The sequence below is a fragment of the Anas platyrhynchos genome, chromosome 5, assembly GCF_047663525.1.
Source record: "Anas platyrhynchos isolate ZD024472 breed Pekin duck chromosome 5, IASCAAS_PekinDuck_T2T, whole genome shotgun sequence".
NCBI classification, from domain to species: Eukaryota; Metazoa; Chordata; class Aves; order Anseriformes; family Anatidae; genus Anas; species Anas platyrhynchos.
In genome coordinates, this window is record NC_092591.1 from 34,895,647 (window position 1) to 34,917,048 (window position 21,402).

The following is a 21,402-nucleotide window of genomic DNA, read 5'->3' on the forward strand; positions in this document are numbered from 1 at the left end:
TTAATGCAGAATGCTGACAAATGGGAAGACAGGAAAATAAACTATTTCAAGACAGTAGATAACTGGACATATTGTGTTTAAAACAAAATAACAATGCCAATGTTCTAAAAAGTCACCAGTTTGATGCTGAAAAGAAGCACACACTATTTATAGATTCTCCCTCCCCCCCTTTTTTAAATAATCAACACTGAAGCTAAACAGACGTGCTTAATTTGCTCAGAAGCAGCACGGCTAGCCAAGAGCGGCATTTGAAGCATTACTGTAGCAGTAAACTTAACAGCTGCAACAAAACACATCCTGCTGTCCACCAAACAAAGCAATCCAATTCTTACTACATTTCTGAAGAACACTGTATCAAATATCTGTCGCTAGAAATGTTGCAAAAAATTAATATACTGAGAGACTGCTGACAAAAGCAACAAACCTTATCTGAAAATTATTTGGGAAGCAACAGAGAGCAGAAAGCAAGCCCTCTTTCACAACCAGTAAGCGGCTGCTGACTGGAGACAGTTCCCAAGCACTGGGAAGAGGCAAAATCCATGAGGCAAAACCAATTCCAGCTGTGGACCAGTCCACTGAAACAAGCCCATTAACACAGGACACAGTGATGGCGTGATGCCAGTTGCAAGAAAAGGGCTTCAAAAATGTGTTAATGTTATCTCCGTTCACGCAGATTGGGAGGACATCCACTTCGACCACTGGTTTTGCCCCATTTCAGCTCCAGAGAGTAACTTCTCTCTGCACCAATTAATGAATCCCTTAATGATGTCCAGAAATAAGCAAGTGGCCTCGTATTAAAAGGATTTCACATCTTTTACAAGCTCTTGAAGGGAGTTCAACATATTTTACTCGTTCTTTATATATGAGACGGTTTTGTACTGGAAAATCTGACTGCTGTCACCAAGACCATAAGCGAGCTTGGGGCACTTCACCCACAAGGAAGCAGCCGGCCTTCGCCTCTTCCAGCAACTCCAAAGCTTCCTCTGTAACCAGCCTCAAGGCTAACAAGAAATGCACGTACACACATTTCTCTGAGAGGAAGACTTACCGGATGGAATTCCTCATCAGTGCAAATAACCTAATTCTCGATAATTGATTAATCTCTTCAGAGACAAAGCAACAGCATGAAATAGCATTTGAGCAATGTTTTCCATCACAGAACCATGGAATCAACCATGCAGTACAAGAAGCACAGAAAGACGCGCCTGAACATAAAGATGAACACATTTTTGAAGTCTTAACAACATATGGTTTTGTTAAAAATGCTAAGGACACAAGGACACCTTCAGTCTCCCACTCTGCCCTCCTTGTATGCCTTCCTCTCACATTCCATCCTTCCCTTCTTAAAACTCCTTAAGTTTTTAAATTAATGGAGAAAAATATTTGAAAAACAGTTTTGAAGAGTAAGTTCTTGGAAGTTACGACTTACAGGACTTCTAAAGAGTGGAGAAAAGATATTCAACTAGATAAAGAGGTGAAGGGTCACAAGGTCAAATTTTATTGTTTGCATTTTCTGCTACTTAGATTTCAAAATCAGTGAAGTATAAGCTAATAGAGAGGAGAAAACATCCACCACCACCAACAACGAAAACAGACTATAAATTGAAACTGCCAAGAAAGGCATCTCAATTCCATAATCAGCTTAAAAAAAAGTACCTGATTCCCATCAGAGTACACTACTTAGCAGCTAGCACTGAAGGAAAAAAAAAAAATGAAAGAAAGAAAAAAGACTACAATTCTAAAATTTTAATAAATATAATAAAGTTGTAAAGATTAAATAAAAGATTGGATGATATTTTCAAAAAAGTAATTCTGAAGGAACACACAAGATATGGTTATTACCAGCCACACTATTCTACTAGTTAGTGTTTCCCAACGAAGGCAGGGAAGTTAACTTTTATTCCATCACTATCTGACATGGAATACAGGACAAGCATTAAAGCGCTCTGTTAGTGTATGAAAAGCAGAAAATTAAAGTGCCCCACTTATTTGTACTCTACTGCCTGAAATAATTTCCTCTTCTTCAAGTTAAATATATTAATTCCCATTTAAGTAGACCAAACACGAGCCTATTAAAGGAAAACAAATAAAAGATTAAGCATTTGAACAAGTTTCTTTCATCGCTGACAAGAAATCAAGTTGATGCTAAGTAATTTTTAAACAAAACCTGATGTGCAGTTCTTGGATTCCTTACGGTACAGCTTGCATTTAGACAATTTGGCTCATTTTAATTCTTGCACATCTCTACTTGAACAATTAGCCTGTCAGATGGACCTTCTAGATGCACGGCGAAATAATTGATCCTTGAGATCAATCAAACAAAGCTCAGGTTTCTCCTCCATGGGAAGAGAGTGCTTTAAGAGTTAGGCAGGGGGAGGAAGCACAGAGGCTGGTCCATGTCAGACGCATCCCTGTGAGACCACTGAGGATCCTGCTATCTTACGTTGAAGAGGCAGCTGCTCTCCTCCCCTCTAGCCAAACACAAAGGCTTTGTGTGGTGGTTTAACACAGCAGGAGAAAGACACAACACAAAACACAGAAAAATACAGTTAACTATACATCTCCTGTTGCTGAGTATCACTTCATTCCCACTAATTAAACAAGGCTTAGCTAAAACAGAAAGCATGGTAGTGTATCAATATACCACAGAGCACAAATTCACATGCTAAGTAAGTGTTTAACAGTATATACACATATATAAAGAACTGGTAGAAGCCGGTAATTTAGAAATCAGTTTCAAACAGTGAAAGCTTCACTCACCTCTCTCTTTTATCACACTCAGAAACCTTACTTGATTTAATCACTCACTGGAAAAACCTTGCTGGAATTTGTGATGTTAGAGGTAAGACAAACTGCAACATGCAGAAATAATACTACGACTATACTAAACATAACAAACATCTTGCTACCTCATCCTCTCAATTTGCTCTTCTCAGTCTAGCCCCTAAAATGACAAGTGTTAAAAGATGCTGGATTTCAAGAGCACAGTGATGTTTCAGTGTACTGACGTGATACTGTCAGAGGTAACTGATTCCATCTTTGCTTTTTTTAGAACTGCCTTAATGCATTGTTTCCAAAGTAACTTTTCACCAATGAATACATGCATGCTGCAGTCAGACCTTCTTATATTTGTATTTGTTTGGCTTGTAAAAAGATACAAACATACTTCTTGTTTATAAAGTTAATAAAGTTCCAATACTTTTTTATGTGTGATTTACATTGTAAGACAAAGGAATCATCGGTGGGAGAGCTTTCTTTGCAAATTAGCACAGAATAACACCGTTAGGCACACTTGTTCCAAGAGTTCATGTTGTAAGGGCCACCCTCAAAAAACCCAGAATGAATGGAGTAGCAAAGTAAGCTCCAACCTTTGGTTTTCTCAGAAGCAGCAGCTAAAAGGCAGCTAACAATCTATACAAGCATAGCGTGCGTTGAGGAGAGGCAGGGCATTAACTATGCAGAACAAATAAAATTCGAGCTGCTTTTTCCACAACCACACTGTGGAAACCGATCGGCCACTTCAAGGCTGTGGCGATTTCACCCAACCCAGAGCACGCCCAGTTTCAGGGCGCTCAGCCTCCCCACCGATGCCCCTTCCTAGTTGTGAAGGATTCGTCTCCGATTCAACTGGTTCTGCACGCGCAGCCGAGGACGGCCACCGCGAGCCATTTCATAACCCGGCTCCTCCGGCCCCTGTGACGGGAATTACCAACCCCTGCCGGGATGCGGAGGGCCGGGGCTTTTGCTGCGCCCCCAGCGGGGCCGCACACCCGCGTCCCCGACACCCGCGGCTCCCCCCTGCCCGCACCCAGCCCCGCCGCGGCTCCCCGGGGGCTCCCCGGCCCCTCTCCAACCTTTGTCCTCCCGCCGCCGAGGAGCGCAAGGACGCGGGGGCAGCCGCGGTGTCGCCGTGCGGCTGGAAGCGCAGCCCGGCCGCTTCCCCCCCCCCCCGGGGCCGAGGACCCCCCCCCCGCGGCCTAGCCGGGCGCAGCCGGCCTCGCCTAGCGATGCCGCCGGCGGCCTGACAGACGGACAGGCGGCCGGGCGGGCGGACAGACGGACAGGCGGCCGGCCCTGCCCGCGCGCGGCCGTTGGGCGCGTGCCGGGGCTCGGCGCTGAGGGGAGACGAGGGGGGGATAAGGGGGAAGGGGGGGGGGGGGGGACTGTGAAGCGCCGCAACCCGCCCGCAGCCTCACCTGGAACGGCGCCGAGGCCAGGCGGTGCTGGCGGTGCCGGCGGCTCCCTGAGGAGCCCGGCGGCCCCCGGGGAAGGGCTGCGAGGCGCCGGGGGTGGGGGGACGGCGGCGCTACAGCGGCCCCCGGGCCAGCCTCCGCCCCATGGCGTGCGGCGCGGTCTCTATGGCGACTGCGGGGCCGGGACGGAGCCGGCCCGCCCGCCCGCGGGGAGGGCCGAGGGCTCGGCGCCGAGCCGGGGGCGCTCAGGGGGCTGCGGAGCGGCCCGCGGCCCCCCCCCGCGTTAACCCCCTCGCCGCCGCCATCCCCGCGGCGCCGCCGCTCGCAGCCCGCCCGCTCCGCCGCCTCCGCCGCCCTTCCTCGGCCGCCGCGCCACCGAGCCCGCTGCCCGCCGGGGCCCGCCCCCTTCCAGCCTCCCGCGGCGCCGATTGGGCGGCGGCGGAGATCCCCGCGGGGGGATTGGCTGGCGGCGGGGTCAATCACGGGGAGGGAGGAGGACGGGCTTGAGGCGGCGGCGGCGGGGCCGGGGTTGGTTGAGCGGCGCGGAGCCCCGCCGCAGCCGCCCCCGCGCGGTGCTGAGGGGACGGCGGGGCCCGGCCGGGCCGCGGGGCTGCAGCTGGAGCCGCCTCCTCGCCGGCCCCGCTGCCCGGAGCTTGGGGCTCTGAGGAGAAGGGCTCTGTGCTTCGGGGGGCTGCGGCCAGGTGCTCGGCCCCCGATACGTGCGCGCCGCCACGTACCGGCTGCAGGGGGCCCGGCCGGCAGGGCAGCTGCGTTAGGAGGAGCGGGATGCGGGTGCCTGCAGCTCGGCACAAAGCAGGGACCCGGCCCTGGGGCTGCCGAGCCAGCCCTGACTGCTGGCACTTGCTCAGGGGCAGCTCCACCAAGGGGCTTCTTCCGTCAGAGAGAGCTAACGTTTCTCCGGCTTGGAAAAAGAAGAAACTGCATTTCTTAAAATTCGTGCTACTTTTCTGAAGACAACATCTGCAAGTGTATCACGTCAGGTATCATGGCCACAACTGATGCCTTTCTTAGTCCCCAGGTGTTTGCATGTAACACTCTGGATCTAAACTTTCAAGGAAAAAAGTTTCCAGCTCTTTTGGATACTAAGTTAATGCTTAATATGTATAGTCTTTCTATTTACTGCTGAAATCAGTAACATCAGGAGGTATTAATGTTACCATCCATTCCCCAGCAGCTGAACTAATGTTCAGCTACTTAAATGTCTTCATGTTCAACTACTTAAATGTCATCTTCCTCTTTTTTTTTTCCCCCTAACAATTAAAGTAAGAAAAATTTTAATAAGAAAGCTAAAACCATGAAGGAGTGTTCATCTTATGAATGGAAATGAAGGAACCCTGGTCTTACATACTCAGGAATGGGGTCAGGAGGGTTGCTTTTATTTTCTTCAGTAGCATAACTTTTCCCCAGTTGCAAAATGGAGTTTTGCCTACCTTTGACAGACATTTACAAGTTCTCTGATGAAAAATATTCTACTGGACCTAAATACTCTTCCAAACCTGTCTCTTAAAGTGACTGCAAAGGTGAACCTCTGTCAAGGATAGATCTGTTCTTTATACCCACTCCTCTTACGTGCTAAACAAATAATTTTTTTCACGTTCCCTCCTGACAGCACTGCCTTTCCTAAATTCCAGTGGAAGGTAGATGACTTCCCTAACCACTTCTTGTTTTAAATAATGCCAGCAAAACCTCCTTTGTGCTAGGTGTAACTGGGAGCTCATAAATATGAATCCACCTCTTCCTTATTGCTCCCCAAATAATGATGTGTTGCCTGAGGTGTACAATTCTTCAGGAAAATTTTCTGATTTGATTAAAGAGAATGGAAAGGCCTTAACAAGCTTGTTTATCTGGTTTGTCTGTTTACCTATTTATCATTGTTAAACCAAAGGGCATAGTTTTTCAGTTTGTAACTCTGCATGTTAATTCACTGTCTAATATAACCACACTGTCATGCCCAGCATCATGCAAATCACATCATTAGCACACATCTTCTTAGTGTACTGTTAGTCAGCATGCATGCTGCAAGCTTTAGAAGACCAAATTCTCTTTCCCTTCGTCATCAGCGAGCTTTCAAGTTCTAGCAATCTGTTATGTCACTCGTTTTCAAATTACCAAGGAATCTTCATAAGTAGACAAAACTTGCATGGTTCAAATAAAAGTCAAGCAGGGAAAAAATAAACTAAAACTGAGCCTTCTCAAAAGGAAAATCTGTTTCCACTTAAGCGCAGGAGGTCTTTACAGAAAGGATCTAATCTTCTTGAATTCACTGCTCCAGAAATATACCAAGAGGTTCTTCAAGGCTTTCTGTTCTACTATTTTTGGTACAAAGATGATGGTAAATATAACAGATAACAGCATTTCCTCTCTCAGCGCAAACTTGCAGAATTATCTTCACCACAATAAATAAATAAATAAAATCTTTATGTAACTATGGAATTAAGCTACTCTAGACTTTTTTACTGTAGTGCAATATGTTAAGCTTAGATGCATAGGGTTGACTGGATCTAGAAAAAGCTACCCTGAGCCAAAAACTGTCCTACACCTTCTCTTCAGATTGTACTGTGATTTTTTGTATGGGAGTTTGTCATGCAGCCTTTGAATCGGTATATCAAATGTATGTGAGGTAAGAGCCACCTCTGTATCTGCATGGAATGGTAATGAGCGTTCTAGATCTTCATATACAAGAAAGCTCTTAAAAACATAACAAAGATAAACATTTAACTGTGATGTAGCTGCAAATTCATCTAGTCATCTTTCTTTACTAGTTCTTCTGTAGAAAGAAAAGGGGAAAGAAGAGGAGCTTCAATCTGTTGCAGATCTCAGTCTACTTCTGCTATGGATATTCTCTGGAGGGCAAGTTCTCACATGTACATTTTACCTGTCTCTGCCTGTTAACAGTATACTTATATATTTCTTTTAAAAACTGTTACATCGCTTTCATTATTCCTGAGAAACACTTACACTGAAATTAAGCTAACATTTTTATCATTTTATATTTGTTCTGAAAATATCACTTTTATAGATTCAATGATTAAAATCACAGGAAGGAGAAGATCATGATTTGCATCAGCAAAGTTTCAGATACTTCTCGGAGAAGAATTTCACCCTGGAATGCAAAAGAACAAGTACTAGAAACAACTGTCTGCTAGTTCAACTTTTCTGAAGCCCAGAGGATTAGATCAGCAGACAGTCTGTTGTTTCCAAAACAGAGGGGAAATAAAGTTATATAGCAAAGTTTTCCTAGTTAACTGTTGTAAAACACCACGAATGGGCATCACTGGATTTGTTTTGAAGATTTTTAAGTATCTCAGGTGGTCAAAAGAGCAAAGTAAAAAGCACGCTGTCTTGTCATAGTTCAATCCTAAATGTCTAACTTGGCTATAGATTGCAAGGAGACAAAAGCAAAGTGCTGCAGTCCAGAACTCTGTAGCTGGAAAGTAAGATGATTATTGCCATAAATTATTCCAAATTCCAAAGGCATACCGAACAAAACTTTATGGAAAGCTATGACCAAATAAACAAACAAAAAAGAGATAAAAAGTTACTTGTGCTGGTAAGAAAACTGAGCTCCTACTGTGTTTCATAGATCATGATTTCTAGACACAGACTGTCAATAAAGCATTTAGTCGCCACTGAAGGGACAGAAGGATCTTGGATCTTTTTCAGAAGAGCTCTAAGAGCAGTGTCCAGTCATTGTTTTTTGTCTATTCGACAGCTTCAGAAACTTTTTGGAGTCTTTTTTTTTTTTTTTTTTTTTTGTAATGGTCTCTTTTCTATACCTTTCTAAAAGAATATCAGAAAAGAAAGTCAAGATGTCCTGATTAATGTTGTTTAGTTCAAATGTTGTCTAGAGAGTGAGAAATGACATCAACATCAGTCATATAATAAAATGAGAACAGGGAGACTTCCTGATTAGAATGGGAGATCCAGAATTGAGGACAAATGTGAAAACTCTATGTCTTAATATTCTGCTAGGAGAAGAAGGGTTAATTGGCAGTGGTGCAGTGCACCAAAAGTACCGATGCTATGAGTTATGGAATAGGAAAAGGAAATTTTACCTCATTATGTAAAGGGAATTTTGTTTTGAGCCCTCATAATATGTACATAATTCCATTTTGCAAAAAGCTTCCTGATGACTGGCTTGTGATGTTACAGTACCTAGTGAATAAGGCATGAAGGTGCGTGGTCTTATTATGAATAAGGCTGTAAATATTGATTCTGGTCTTCAGAAAATAGTTACAGACAAGATGGTTACCAACCTACAATACAGGTCCACTCCCCAGCTTTTCTATGGCTAAACTAAGGCTATTTCAATGCCTTAGTTTTCCATTTGTAATGACTCACCATGAGTCAGGAGTGAATGACTCAGACATTATGGACAGTGCAGCTACTATGGATTGAAATCAGAGCCAGCTTGATAGGTACCTGCATGGCATTTCCCAGAATATACAGGAGCCCTGAGGACTAGCAGTTAAGTGCAATGCAGTTCATGCAAGTCTGCTATGATTTCCCCTTTGCCTGAAATTGGCTCCTGCATCCATGCAGTTATAACCTTTAAACATCTGAACAATGAAAGTTACAGTATTTCTTCTCTGATTCATTTCATCTGTAAAGCTTTTCAGGCAATGAAATGAGTTACAGTCTGTTATAATTGATTTTGTTTTCCATAAACTATGTGGCATTCTAGTGTACAAATGGGGTCCTTTCAAATTGCCATCTATCCCCATTACCTCTTGCTGCTGAGTTTTGACATTCTCTTCCATTTCTGCAATTCCTTAAGAATTTCAAATGTTGTGATGTAACTTAGATACCTTTGTCTAACTGCAGCAATCATAAGCATCTAGATACCACTAAACTTCCTTCCTAAAAGTTCAAAAATGTGTAAACTGAGGTGAACATCCTGTAAAGAAATGATTGCTTTTATTTGCCTAACAATTTATGCCTATCAGTATATACCATGTGGTTCACAACTTTACAAAAGCCAAAAAAAGCAGATGGTCTACGTTTCATCTTCACACCCTCTCCACATCAACAAGTTGGTGAGAATCTCTTCCTGCACACAACCTCTCCCACCAAACCACTAACATGCTGAAGACAGGTTGCATAATACCTGCCTGTATCAAACTTACTCAGTGGCCTGCAGTCTAAGGCTGTTACTCCAAATGTTCATATTGTGAATTATCGTTTGCATTAAACACAGGAAGAAATGGAAAGCCACCCTAATATAAAACTGAAACACCAGTTTTTGGAAACTAAATGTGAAATGCCATTTGACTGCATGCATCACCCCAACAAAGCATTTAATTGGGCTAATTTGTAACACATCTGTCCTTGTGGACATAGATATGAATAATACTCTGCAGGTAAGTAATTGTCCAAACACTTAATAAATTTACCTCTTTCAGATCCAAAACCACAGTACACCAATCTCCACTGTTAGTAGGAAGTGTGTGTTTTCTTTTTACACCACTGGGTGATATTTGGCGGACCCACATGTACAACCTCACCCACTGGGTTACAAAATGCTGCTCTCGTTGTGGTCTCGGTGTCCAGGTTTCCCTGCAGGCCTGTAATAAAGTGCATTATGGTTAGTTATAGGTGACCACAAAACAGTAACTCAATTTTGAATATTAACTTTACAGCTGAAACAACTTCCCAATATGAGACAGGATGAAAAATACAAGTAGCATTGAACCCTAATTTCATTAAGATTGGATTGAAGTTATTTCTTACAATGATGCATTCCTGAGCTTCCATTAGTTGGTTGAGTGACCTCTAATCTCATCTCTCTAGCACAAATTTGAAAAAGCTTCTTACTTTGCATAGTAGAAAAAACTACATACAGCAGCACTGCCACCTTCTGCTTGTTTGCTTTCATGCATGCAAGTAGTAGGTTTATACTGAGGACAGGTAAGATGCGTTCCTTGACTAGTAGGTATCTGAAGCAATAATGTTGTCACCTAAGACCCAGGGAAAACACAAGTCTACAGTTCCACAGATGTGTTTTTTTTCCACATGTAAATTTTGTCTGGGCAGAAAATAGGGCTTCACACATTTGTCCAGGATTTCTAATACAACATAATCCATCCAGAGCAATAGCTCAAAAATCCCAGGACAATGTATATATCTGTGTACTTGTGCTGTCCACAAGGACTATATAAGATCTGGTGATTATGCTGCACATTTGAACAGATGTAATACGTTCCTTGCAGCCTGCACAAGTGCAACAAGTCCAAACCAGGAATGATCCATGTGCACAGGACAAATTCAGTTCACTTGGGGTATATTTGATCATCTTGTTTCTGCTTGTTCTATCACTACCTGCCTGTGTAAAAAGTCGTCATCCATCTTTTTTTATAAGCTCCCTTTAGCTGGGAGCTTCACATCTTAATTGCTTTTTCTTCTTGAGAGTTGTAGTTATTAGTATTGTAGTTCGATATAGCACTCTCTGCTTTACTCAAGACTTTGATAAACCAAGTTGCATTGATAACTAGTCTTCCACCTTTCCCTGACAATAAGCATGATAATACTGATGCATACAAAGGTGGTTGCCTAAGATGGCTCTTCCCTTCCCCAGAACCACAGTTACATTATTCTCTCTCTTGGACCTGTATTTATTGATAAGAACAAAAAAAGAACTAATACAACATTAGGAGATACTGTAGAACAGCCTCTGTTGATTACTAGCCCAAGCCCCTGAGGGGTAAGATATGTTAACTTAAATCCATTTTGCTAGTGAGGTCTCAATTCACACTCAGTTAATTGGCCTGTTTTGCAGGATTTAACCTGGTGGCATAAGAACCTCGAAATACGATTAGAGATGCAGGAGAGATTAGCGCAGGCAGGAGAGTTGAAGCCTTTTTCTCCATCTCCATTGGTGAGTCAGTGTAAAGACAGAACTACACGGACATCAGGAAATCAGTACTTCGCTCTTCCTCGGAATGCCTGTTCCTGGTATTTTCTGCCTTGTATTCAGCAAGGTGCCAGTTTTGAGATCTCATTCTGTCCTCTGAAGCAGGTTAGTAGTGTCTTTTACAATAAGTTACAGATAAGAACGTGTGTCCAGCTAAAAGGGCAAATTTTGTTGAAGCTGGTGAGATAAGATATAGGTTGTTTATGACAAAACTGCAAGCTAATTTTTGGGGGATAATTTGCATCCAATAAGTAATTTTATAAACAAATAAATAGCTGTGTGACAAGTCTTTTTCTATGTAGTTGGGGATATTTGACAGCAAAGGAAATGATAAGTGGCATCTTGAAAGCAAAAAGCTACAAGTATGCTGAGGGAAGCCCTGTGTTCAAAGTTAGCCAAGAAAAGCTCAAGAACAATATGGATAATATGGGAAAGATTTTCACATATATTGGGCTTCTTCTGTTCAAAGAAATAAAATCCAGCATTCTTTCCCATTGCTGGGGGTGGAGGGGAAGCCTATATGTGTATGCTTTGTAACACTGGAGTGGCTCATGTGTGGGGTGTGTTTCCAAGAACTTGGGGGGGGATTAGTTTCACTCAACTACTAGGAGCATTTGCGGTTTTATAGTAATCCCAGTCACAAATATAACTTGAAAAAGAATATATACAGCCTGCAGAGTAAGACAATGACACTTTTAGCTCAAAATTGCGCTTCAGTTTTTCCAGATGGAAGACCTTTCTTCATAGTGCTCAAAATCGCTACTACATGGCAGTGTTGAATAAATATTTTCAACGCTTCACTGAACAGTTAGGGAATGAATAACATATGGTATATTTACAGAATTTGTTATAAGGGGAAGAGGGTTTTCATGTTATCTGAAATAAACTCAATAAATTATTACTGTAAAAAAGTTATCTTAGGAGAAATACTCACATAGAAGCTGGGAAGACTGGATCTTCTGCCTAGTGTTTCCCAGAGACTAATTCCTCAGGAACAGATTAGATTAATTGTTCTTCTATCCCAGACTCGATGCATTTAACATTGTTCAAGCATTTATCCTAAAGATTCTTTGTGCAATCTTTGTAGGGTCAGTCAAGGAGTGATTGCTCCACTACAGCAACCAGTTATTCCTCTGCTTTCCTCTGTCAGCATAGCTCATACAAAATAGCTTGTGCTAGGCAGATGTTCTACTGCTGGAAGTCTGTGGTGTGGGTACCTCTGTTGTAGATGAATGTGAATACTGCATGAAGCTGGTCTTGTAAATAAAATTGCATCAAAGAAGCTAGAAATAGCATTTGAGAATTGTCAGAGGCAAGGATTTACTAGGAGAGTTGTTCTTGCACAGAGAAGTTTCATGTTTTAAGATTAGGCATCTGAGAATGGTGGAGGGATCTATACCAGAATAACTACACAAGACTGACTGTATCACTGTTTATGAAATTCAGCCTCAAATTTCTTCATGGCTAGAATAATACAACATGAAGCCTCAAGTTTATATCTTCTAATGTCAAGTGCCTCCTTAGTAGATGATTTTTAAGTGAAGATTGGCCTGTCTACAAATTTTGTACAAATGTTAAAGCAAAAGACATTCACCGAGTTGGTGTCATTCGGTGTGATTCTCAGTGACACTTATCTACAAATATGCCTAAGAATTTAAAGGCAAATATATACGTACATTTCACAGAAACAAAGAGTGATGTATATGCTAGCCCTTGAATGTGAACTGTGTATCAGTAATTTCACAGTAACAGATTCTTTCCATTGCATGCTCTGAGACCTGAGTATCAAGAGCAACAAAACAAAAAAAAAAAAAAAAAAACAAAAAAAAAAAACTTATTTGCAGCAGCCATCTACAGCTATTTAAGTTCAAGTCATGAACTGCTTAACTGGTGAAGCAATCAAAGCTACTGTCTCCGGGCTTAGCAGACAGGCTGTCAGCTGAATTCTTATGGAGGCTTAATTCTCTACCAGCAGAGCACGATCCTTTTGAAAGAGGGCTGAAGCATACAATAGAAGAACAGTGCGAAGAAAGTGTTGTCATTTTATGACTGCTCTCTGGACTTCTTTGTACAGAGGTGTTTATCAGAAATTAGTATTTAATTATGTTAATCAAAATGGTTATCACAATATGATCACAATCAACATTCAACCATAACCGATAATCGGCCTTAATCATTAAAATTAGGCCCCTGTATTTCAACTCAAAAAGTGCCACTGGTCTCAGCACCTTTGAAAATAAGGCCAGAAAGGAAAAATACCACGTATGTTGGACATTCTGTGTATTATGTAAAAGACAAGCAGAAGTGAGTAATTTTAAAGGGAATCAATTTCCTCTCTGAATGCAACATAAAATTAACGCAATGTGAATGATTCAGATCTCATAGGCATTCAACTGTTTGAATAATCAAATACATGAAGATATCTATCCATATCCTAATCTGAATAGAAGAACAACCTATTCCTCACCTGTCCAAACAGAACTGATTTGTTCCAGCATATACAGATGAAGACACCAGGATATAATTACCTTTTTTAACTGCACTCTACAGGAATCTGCTTACCTAATGTTAAGCCTCATTGCACCTGTGGATCCTTTAGTGGGTAGCATGCAGCTATTCTTCTGGAAGTTTTGTCTGTGGGTACTTTTCATGCTGTTTTAGCTGATACCAGTTTTAATTAGGTGAAGTTAAGTAGTAGAGCCTACTAGCTTTAAAGCAACTATGCATGAATAAAGCTACCTATACTTCCTTTCCCCACATTTACAGGATTATGTTTTACTATTTTTATCATTGTATTAGTAGAACTAGATCCACAAAGATGAGTGTATAATCATATAAATATGTACATTTGTATAATATAAAATCACTGTAATGAAAATTACCAAATAACACAGCCATGCTGAGAGCAATTTTGGGGGGGAGTACAGAATGTTGAGCTCCATTTTCTTGCATGCGTTAAGGAAAGGCAATTGCAAAGCATCAGAAGCTGTGAAGAAGGGTAGAAGTTCATCACTTGATCCTGAGGTACTGCAGCATAGTTCTAAATCCACATCATGTGGACTGAAAATGCATTGTCTCTAGCACTAACAGGTTTTATATCTTGGATGTAAAGCAGTTATTAGTTGCATCTACCTTTGACTTTGATATAATTGAATAGGCGCAAAAGAAAAGTTAGTAGTAGTCTTGCAGAAACCGTATGATACAAAAGTAAGATAAAATGTTGGGAAAGATGGTTTCTTAGGTTGGCTAATAGCTGGGGAAAATAAGATAGATGATGAAATGTCTAAAAACACACATAAGATACTGTGTTTCTGGTGCTATTCCCCCTCCCCCCCCCCGCAGACTCCCTGAAAAAAGTGTTATGTGGTTATGCTGAATTTGCTTGTTCAGCTTAGCAGCTTTTAAACTTAAATATGACCAGGACACACTAGTCTACAAATGATAAATTCCTAGAATCATCAAGAAAATACCAGCAACGAGAAGAAGAGAAAGACAGCAGACTAGCTCACTTTTAGATGTCTTAAAATTCGTACAGAAAGTTGCTCTTTAGACAGAAGTCCATAGGAGGGCAGAGTTCATTAGTCCTATGGTTCACTTGTTTTTTAATTGCTACAGTCAGCTCTTAGAATTATTTTTCTAAGAGACTGATGTTGTATGAAACTTAAGCAAGATGTGGAACACACTCTTGGCATATCTCAGAGTGCATGAGGCTGTACAGGAAGTTCTCTGTAGGCTCTATAAATACTCAGTCAAACAGACAGTAATCTCTCTCTCTCTTCTTCAGATTTCTACTGCATGCCTTGGATACATGCTCCTAAGCAGATTACGGGCTTTCCTTGACCTACGCTTCTTTTCCTAATGCTGATCTGACTATGGCTGTCCTCAAAGTAAAATTCACCAAAACTAAGAGGGACAAATTGGCTCAGATCCTATGGATCCTCAACTGGGTTTCTGTAGTGAGTGGGATCATTCTCTTCAGTCTTGGCCTCTTTCTGAAAATAGAGATCAAGAAGCGCAACGAAGTGATGGCAAAAGGAGACATTAACTCTGTCCCCAACATGCTGATCTCTGTAGGGGTCATAGCATGTATCATCAACTTTCTGGGTGGCAAAATCTGCTATGACTGCTCAGATGCCAACAAGTTCTCTCGATGGAAACTAGTTATGCTCCCATATATTGTGTGTACCTTCTGTTTTACCTTCTGCATCCTGATGGGTGCTCTCATGTGCTATACCATGAGGAATGAACTGGAAGAATCTCTCTATCTGGGATTGAGGGATGCTATTAAGTTCTATAAGGACACTGACATACCTGGAAGATGTTTCTTAAAGAAAACAGTGGATATGTTGCAAATTGGATTCCAGTGCTGTGGAAACAATGGCTTTAGAGACTGGTTTGAAGTTCAGTGGGTATCTGCTCGTTACCTGAATATGGCTTCCAAGGAAGTTATGGAGTAAGTATTTACTAGTCTTGATGGAAAATTCTAGGGAAAAAAAAAATTCCTTCAACACGAATTTGTATTGAACAGAAAGTACGTAACAGTAGTGTCAGAAGAACTTGAGACATATCGACTTTAAAGAGAATACAAGACTGCTTGTTTTCTGCCAGCTGCCAAAAATTCAAGCAGTGTTTTTTCCTCCTTACTAAAATGACACCCTGTGGCTAGAAGACTCTTCTCAAAGATCATTCTGAATGACTGCTAACAGGGCTACCTCAACAAGAGCTAACGTTTCTGTGATCATAGGCATGTTCACACTCTGGTGCTTTAATTAATGCAACAACTTTTAGTAAATAATAGCAGAAGTTAATAGCAGAAGTGACACTTTTTCTAGACCACTATTACAGTAGTATCCTACTGTAAGTACAAAGGTAAAATGTATTACCTTGTATTTCTGTGAGCCACGTAGAAACAGCAATGTTTTGCCATGGGTCTTAAACATAGATTTCATCTGCAGGGTCTCCTGTGCTCTGCCTTCATTTTGGAAATACAGTCGTTTATTTTTTGCCCCATACAGACAGAAGACATCATGGAAAAATATGTGAAGGAAATAATTATACTGCAGAATTTCTTTTACTGCATATAAACTAGATAATCCCATCTTGATTACTAAAATCAACATTGGTGCTATGTAACCAAATTATACTATGATTTCCAAAATCTAGTAGTAAAACATTTCATATGAAACCACTAGGATCAAAGTCCAGCTTGTAACATTCTGAAAGGAAGCAGAAGAAACCAAGTATTTTTCTTGGTTTCATCTTGTACTGTATGTCAATTAGTACTTTGTAGATTACTAGGCAAAGCTGAAAATTCATACTTAACTCAAAAGGAATCTCTGCAGAACTGAACTTTTCACCTTCTTTCATAATCCTCTTCCCTCTCCTCTTGTATTTCTGCATTACCAACATCACAGCGTCACAAGAAATTGAGTCAGTCAATGGAAATGGTATGAGGATGAAGCAGTTTACGGCAGCACAATCCTATCATTGCTTTAGTTAGATAAAAAACATCTTTTTTATATAGTCTCATAAGCAAGTTCTGCTTTACAATGCCATATCTGAATTACAGCAATGAATAGTGGTTAATGTCTCGTTCCAAACAAAAGGGCAAGGGGGGCATACTTAATTCTGCTTTCTGTGGACTATATGGGCTTTTTTTTTTTTTTTCCTCCAGTTGCTGTTACCAGGCCACAAAGTGAAGAGCTAGACATTAAAAATATGGAGGAATTAATGCCTAACTTTCTCCTAGGTGGGAAACAGCAGATCTTTATTTATTTGGAAATATCTTTGAAGAAAATATTCTTGACAGAAAATTACACCAAACAAAAATGAGAGAGAGAAGGCCCACAGCAATAAAGTGAAGGTGATTATTCTGCCATCTCAGGACAGCCACAAATTCTAATATTCTTTTCAGCTTATGTTTCTTTTGAAGGATGCATTTAGTCCTCAAATGCTGGAAAAACACTGTACCACAGTGATCATTGCTTCTTGTTTACCTGAACAGCTTCTGTGATGCCTTCCTTCCCTTTAATTTTGGATATCTGTATCAGAAAAGGAAATTAAGATTAACAACTGAGGATGTCTTGCAAAACATTAAAAATTCTATTAGGAAATAGTGAAAGCTGGGTATCTGGGATTAGGTTGTCTTTCATATATTCTAGCCAGTGGACAATTTCTAGTGATTCTCTAGTGATTCCTGTGGCATGTATAATTGTTCTTGCATTAGCTTCTCTTTCGAAATGTTTGCAGTCAGAATCAAGCCAGAAGTAAAGACACAGGGTTTCAAGGACTGTAACTTCCATTAATGTTTTGCCAAGACAGACAAATTCTAAAATTGTCTTTAATATTCTCAGCGGAAATATGTCTAAAAAGACATCATCTCCATAAACAACAAATCTGCAACTTACACATACAATACCAAAAATCAAGAGATACTGCACTGATCCCACACATAAAAATACTGCAAACAAAAAATTTAGTTTTCCTGCAGTGAGCAACATTTCCAGTTGCAGATACATTCTCATTTTCCTTCTGTTACATTGGAGAGGCCCGCATTGCAGCTGACTTTCATTACATCCTTTTAGAAAAAATATGGACACATTCTGCTGCTGCTACCAGATTTTTAATGCCCAAACTTTCTGTCCTGTTGCAGCCGTCTAAAGAGTAATGTTGATGGGAAGTTCTTGGTGGATGGAGTACCCTTCAGCTGCTGCAATCCAAGTTCCCCACGGCCCTGTATCCAGTACCAGCTGACAAACAACAGTGCTCACTACAATTATGATTTCCTGACAGAGGAGCTCAATATCTGGGTGAAGGGGTGCAGAGAGGCCCTGCTGGATTACTACACAGCTATTATGAGATCCATTGGTATTGCAGCATTGCTTATTTGGTTGTTTGAGGTAAGTTTTATAAAAACAGTCTGTGTCAGATGCATCGGACATGCTTGCTTTCTGGGATGGGAAATAACAATGGTGTTATACCATAATTATACCACAACTATGGTATGACGAGTGTGAGAAGCACCTCAGTATCTAGAACAAGTCCATCAGCACTTCAGGAGTGTTGCAGAGCTTTCTCTAGTACAGTTTCTCAAAGACCAGAGTAGAAGCGAATCTATTGAAGATGAGAACTATTAGAAACGATTAACGTGATTCTGTATGTTTACAGAGCTTTTTTCAACAGACTATGGCACATTGACTTTCCTGAAGCATTTACAGGACCAGATGCAAGATAGCACATGCAGTAACACAACAGCAAGGAAATTAGGTGGAAGGCATAAGGTTGTTTTGAGGCAGTTTTAGAAAAGAATATCAGAAATGTGAGGCAGGCCTTTGGTGAATACATGAATTTTATTTACAGTAAGAATTACGCATAAATATTAACATCTCAAAGCCTCCTTTCTATATTACATTGCTTTACCATATAAACAGTACTTGCAAACATGGGATACATTTTAGATACAGATCAGATTGCTTGTTATGCAGTCCAAATTAGCATATCACAAGCAAGCATACACACCTTCAAAGGTGCAGTCTTTCTATTGACAGCCGTAAAAAAAAAAAAAAAAGCTGTCTGGATATTGTAATCTGCACGCAATGCAGATAACCCCAATGGCATAGGCTAAAATACTGTTTCTTCTATTTTTAATAATAGTTAGATTTTCCTGATTATTACTCTATTGCATAAATATTAATGCTATTTAAAATAGTTTGCCACAATAGTCCTTAGGCAGTGCTGGATTGGGTGGTGATGGCAAAAACAAGAGATATTTGGCAGCACAGGAAAAAGCTGCAAGCCTGCTCTGTGCTCCTTTCAGTGTTGACAAGCTGAGCACACTGAAAGCACAGCTCTTCCCTAAACTTATACTTGAGCCTCTTCTGTAGGGCATCCTTCTTCATTTATGCATTAGCATGTTGGACACATATAGCTTACGCAGGAATGATTAAAAACCTTGAAGGCAATACTGATTTAATGAAGGTCAGTAGAAAAAGTTCCATAGAAATGAACAGAAAAATTTTTGTTTTTTGTAACACCTCCCCTCCCTAATCACCGATGGCTCCATTAAGTGATCATTCATTTTATGACTAGTCTCTGAGCCTGCAGCATTCCGATGTATTTCTAGGTATTTATACACTAATAACATGCAAGTGGGAATGGTACCTGAAGAATGGAAAGAAAAAAACCTCTACATGGTATTTTTCATTCTAAAATACATAATTAACTGTGAGATTGGTTAGCTCTAACGCTGGGATAAAGAATGTATTTATTTCACTCAATATTAAATAATTGGCCTGTAAATACACAAGTCAGAAAGCAGACTTTGTGGTAGGATCAAGGCTGTAACTTAAGCTCTGTTTAACCACTGATGTTTTCTTACAGCTCTCTGTACTTACTGGTGTCCGGTACCTACAAACAGCAATGAAGAATGTTCTTTTGCTAGGAGACCTGGAGGGTGAATCCGATGGTTGGTTACTAGAAAACAGTTTTGTGGAAACGGCCAAATACAACATTAATATCATTAAGAACCTTGGCAAAGCCAACCAGATCTCCACTGTCTCAGGCCTGAATGATCCCAACATTGATGTTCAAAACACAAACTGTGGCAAAAACGATGTTGCAACAAAATCTATCCCTGAAGCTAGCTAGACAATCCATTCAGAGAAATCATGTCACAAGTGTTTCTTTGCTGTATTACAACCTTTGATACAAGGGTTTTTTTTTTGTTTGTTCGTTCATTTTGTTTTGTTTTACTTGTGGGGAAAAGAGAAAAAGTGGTATGACAACTGACAAGAAGATAAACTGGTCATAGGAACAAAATACTGATACTTCTTTGGCCAGGTGTATTTTCTCTTGTGAAATCCCTGATTTTCATACCTTCACAAAACAATCTTTTGAAATTTTCCCACTTTGTCTCTTCCAACTTAGATATTTCTGTCATCTGAATATGTCAGAATAATGATTATGCACAAAAAAGACTATCAGTTTGGATATCAGACTGTTCCACATAGGATTGGTCTACTTTATATCAACAAAGTTTGTCATTAATGACACCTCTATTGAAATCCCAGCAGCAGGGAAATTTCAAAAGAAATTACTACATTGGATAAAAAGAGATTCTTTAAAATAGCAAAAACTTTAAAATGAAAACTGTGTTTAAAAAGTCCATATTAGGATACAAATACATGTACGTTGTTGCCCTTCTAAAAACTTAATAGCTAAGTGAAATTGAGTTAAAGCCAATTTAAGTTAGTTAGTAGACTGTATTTGACTTAAAAAAAATAAAAATAAAAATAAAAATAAATGAAGTACTTCTTAATTTTTCCCTATAGTTTAGAGAAAGCCAACTGCCATACATCCCCAGAAAGCTAGTGGGTGCTTCTAAGAGAGCTAGTTCCCTCTGCTCAAGAAAACTAATTGACAGCTCATGCTAAGTTTATGAAAATTCCAAGTACAATGTGCTAACACACATTTAAAGAAGAGCAAATACCTGATACAAAACAAATGCTAATGATCCCTGATGATTAAAGAGTTCAATTTCAAAAGTAGTTACATAGATCCATAGGCTCAAACACAGATTATTTGGAACCAACAAAGACAAAGACAGATTGAAAGCTCTCCCATCGTGTTCCAAGGATAGCACTCGAAGTTTTTTATGTCCGTGTATGCAGCAAAAGCATTTCTATACTTGTAGTTACAGGATATCATATGACTAATTCATCATTAATGGTATGATTGTAAGCAGAAAAAACATACAGGACAGAGGATAGAAGACCATATAAAAAATATTTCTTGCTAACTGTTGTGAATAATACATTGCTTGAATATAACTTTGGAAAGCTCATGCATTTTTTGTATATAATGAAGTAAAAGGAGTTATCCTGTCACAGTGATACTCAAAGCAGAACTACTTTGCTTTTGCAATCATACAAAAATAACAGTAAAAATTCCTTTACCTGTCCAAACGTTGTTGTTTTCTGTGACACTAGAATAATGCTTTAAGAATATATTGTAAATAAACAGTGTAATGGAAAAATCTATACTGTAAGTCAAGCAAGCTATACGCATGATTGTTATTCCAAATGCAGTCACATCGCTGCTGAAAAAATTTAGGCCTATATTTAAGTTTGTTAAAAATAAAAATGGACAGATAGGTTCTGTCTGTAGTAGTAACCCATAGCAAAGGTTTTGCAAAAGGCACATGAGAAGCAAGACTGTTAGAAAATAGTTCTCTCTGACAGTCTCCTAACTTCCTGGAAACAGCAGTTTGTGAGCTTCGTT

At 40.3% G+C, this 21,402-nt stretch overlaps 3 protein-coding genes and 1 long non-coding RNA gene across 7 annotated transcripts in view; 2 read left to right on the forward strand and 2 right to left on the reverse strand.

The window, feature by feature from the left end:
• TTBK2 (tau tubulin kinase 2) overlaps positions 1-4,544 on the reverse strand; it is an 84,286-nt gene extending 79,742 nt beyond the window's left edge. For 3 of the 4 annotated variants that reach the window (XM_027458593.3, XM_072038795.1, XM_038180175.2), the window contains exon 1: positions 4,197-4,544. The gene's annotated coding sequence lies outside the window, so the exon portion shown is untranslated. Of the gene's footprint in view, positions 1-3,854; positions 3,961-4,196 lie in introns of those variants that run through there. The other variant, XM_072038794.1, reaches the window with a different exon arrangement.
• Positions 3,340-9,053, forward strand: LOC140002593 (uncharacterized). Its single transcript, XM_072038394.1, has 3 exons — positions 3,340-3,356; positions 4,191-5,194; positions 6,977-9,053. Exons 1-2 carry the CDS (start codon positions 3,340-3,342, stop codon positions 5,143-5,145), a joined length of 972 nt encoding a protein of 323 aa, XP_071894495.1. The 3' UTR covers positions 5,146-5,194; positions 6,977-9,053.
• Positions 9,054-9,494: 441 nt separating this feature from the next.
• On the reverse strand, positions 9,495-16,766 carry LOC140002643 (uncharacterized). The gene is made up of 2 exons (XR_011809686.1): positions 16,008-16,766; positions 9,495-9,778 (listed from the first exon to the last, which is right to left on the reverse strand). It is a non-coding gene; the product is annotated as an uncharacterized lncRNA (long non-coding RNA).
• Positions 11,068-21,097, forward strand: LOC101791108 (photoreceptor outer segment membrane glycoprotein 2). The gene is made up of 4 exons (XM_005021668.6): positions 11,068-11,229; positions 14,909-15,577; positions 17,777-18,023; positions 19,504-21,097. The coding sequence occupies exons 2-4, from the start codon at positions 14,997-14,999 to the stop codon at positions 19,768-19,770; spliced, it is 1,095 nt and encodes a 364-aa protein (XP_005021725.1). The 5' UTR covers positions 11,068-11,229; positions 14,909-14,996; the 3' UTR covers positions 19,771-21,097.
• The last annotated feature ends 305 nt before the right edge of the window (positions 21,098-21,402 follow it).

Excerpts from the sequence above, each read along its gene's own strand:
- LOC101791108 (XM_005021668.6), top strand. The coding sequence starts at position 14,997 with ATGGCTGTCCTCAAAGTAAAATTCACCAAAACTAAGAGGGACAAATTG. Across the intron at positions 15,578-17,776 it reads GCTTCCAAGGAAGTTATGGA|CCGTCTAAAGAGTAATGTTG; the intron begins GTAAGTATTTAC and ends GTCCTGTTGCAG. Across the intron at positions 18,024-19,503 it reads TGCTTATTTGGTTGTTTGAG|CTCTCTGTACTTACTGGTGT; the intron begins GTAAGTTTTATA and ends GTTTTCTTACAG.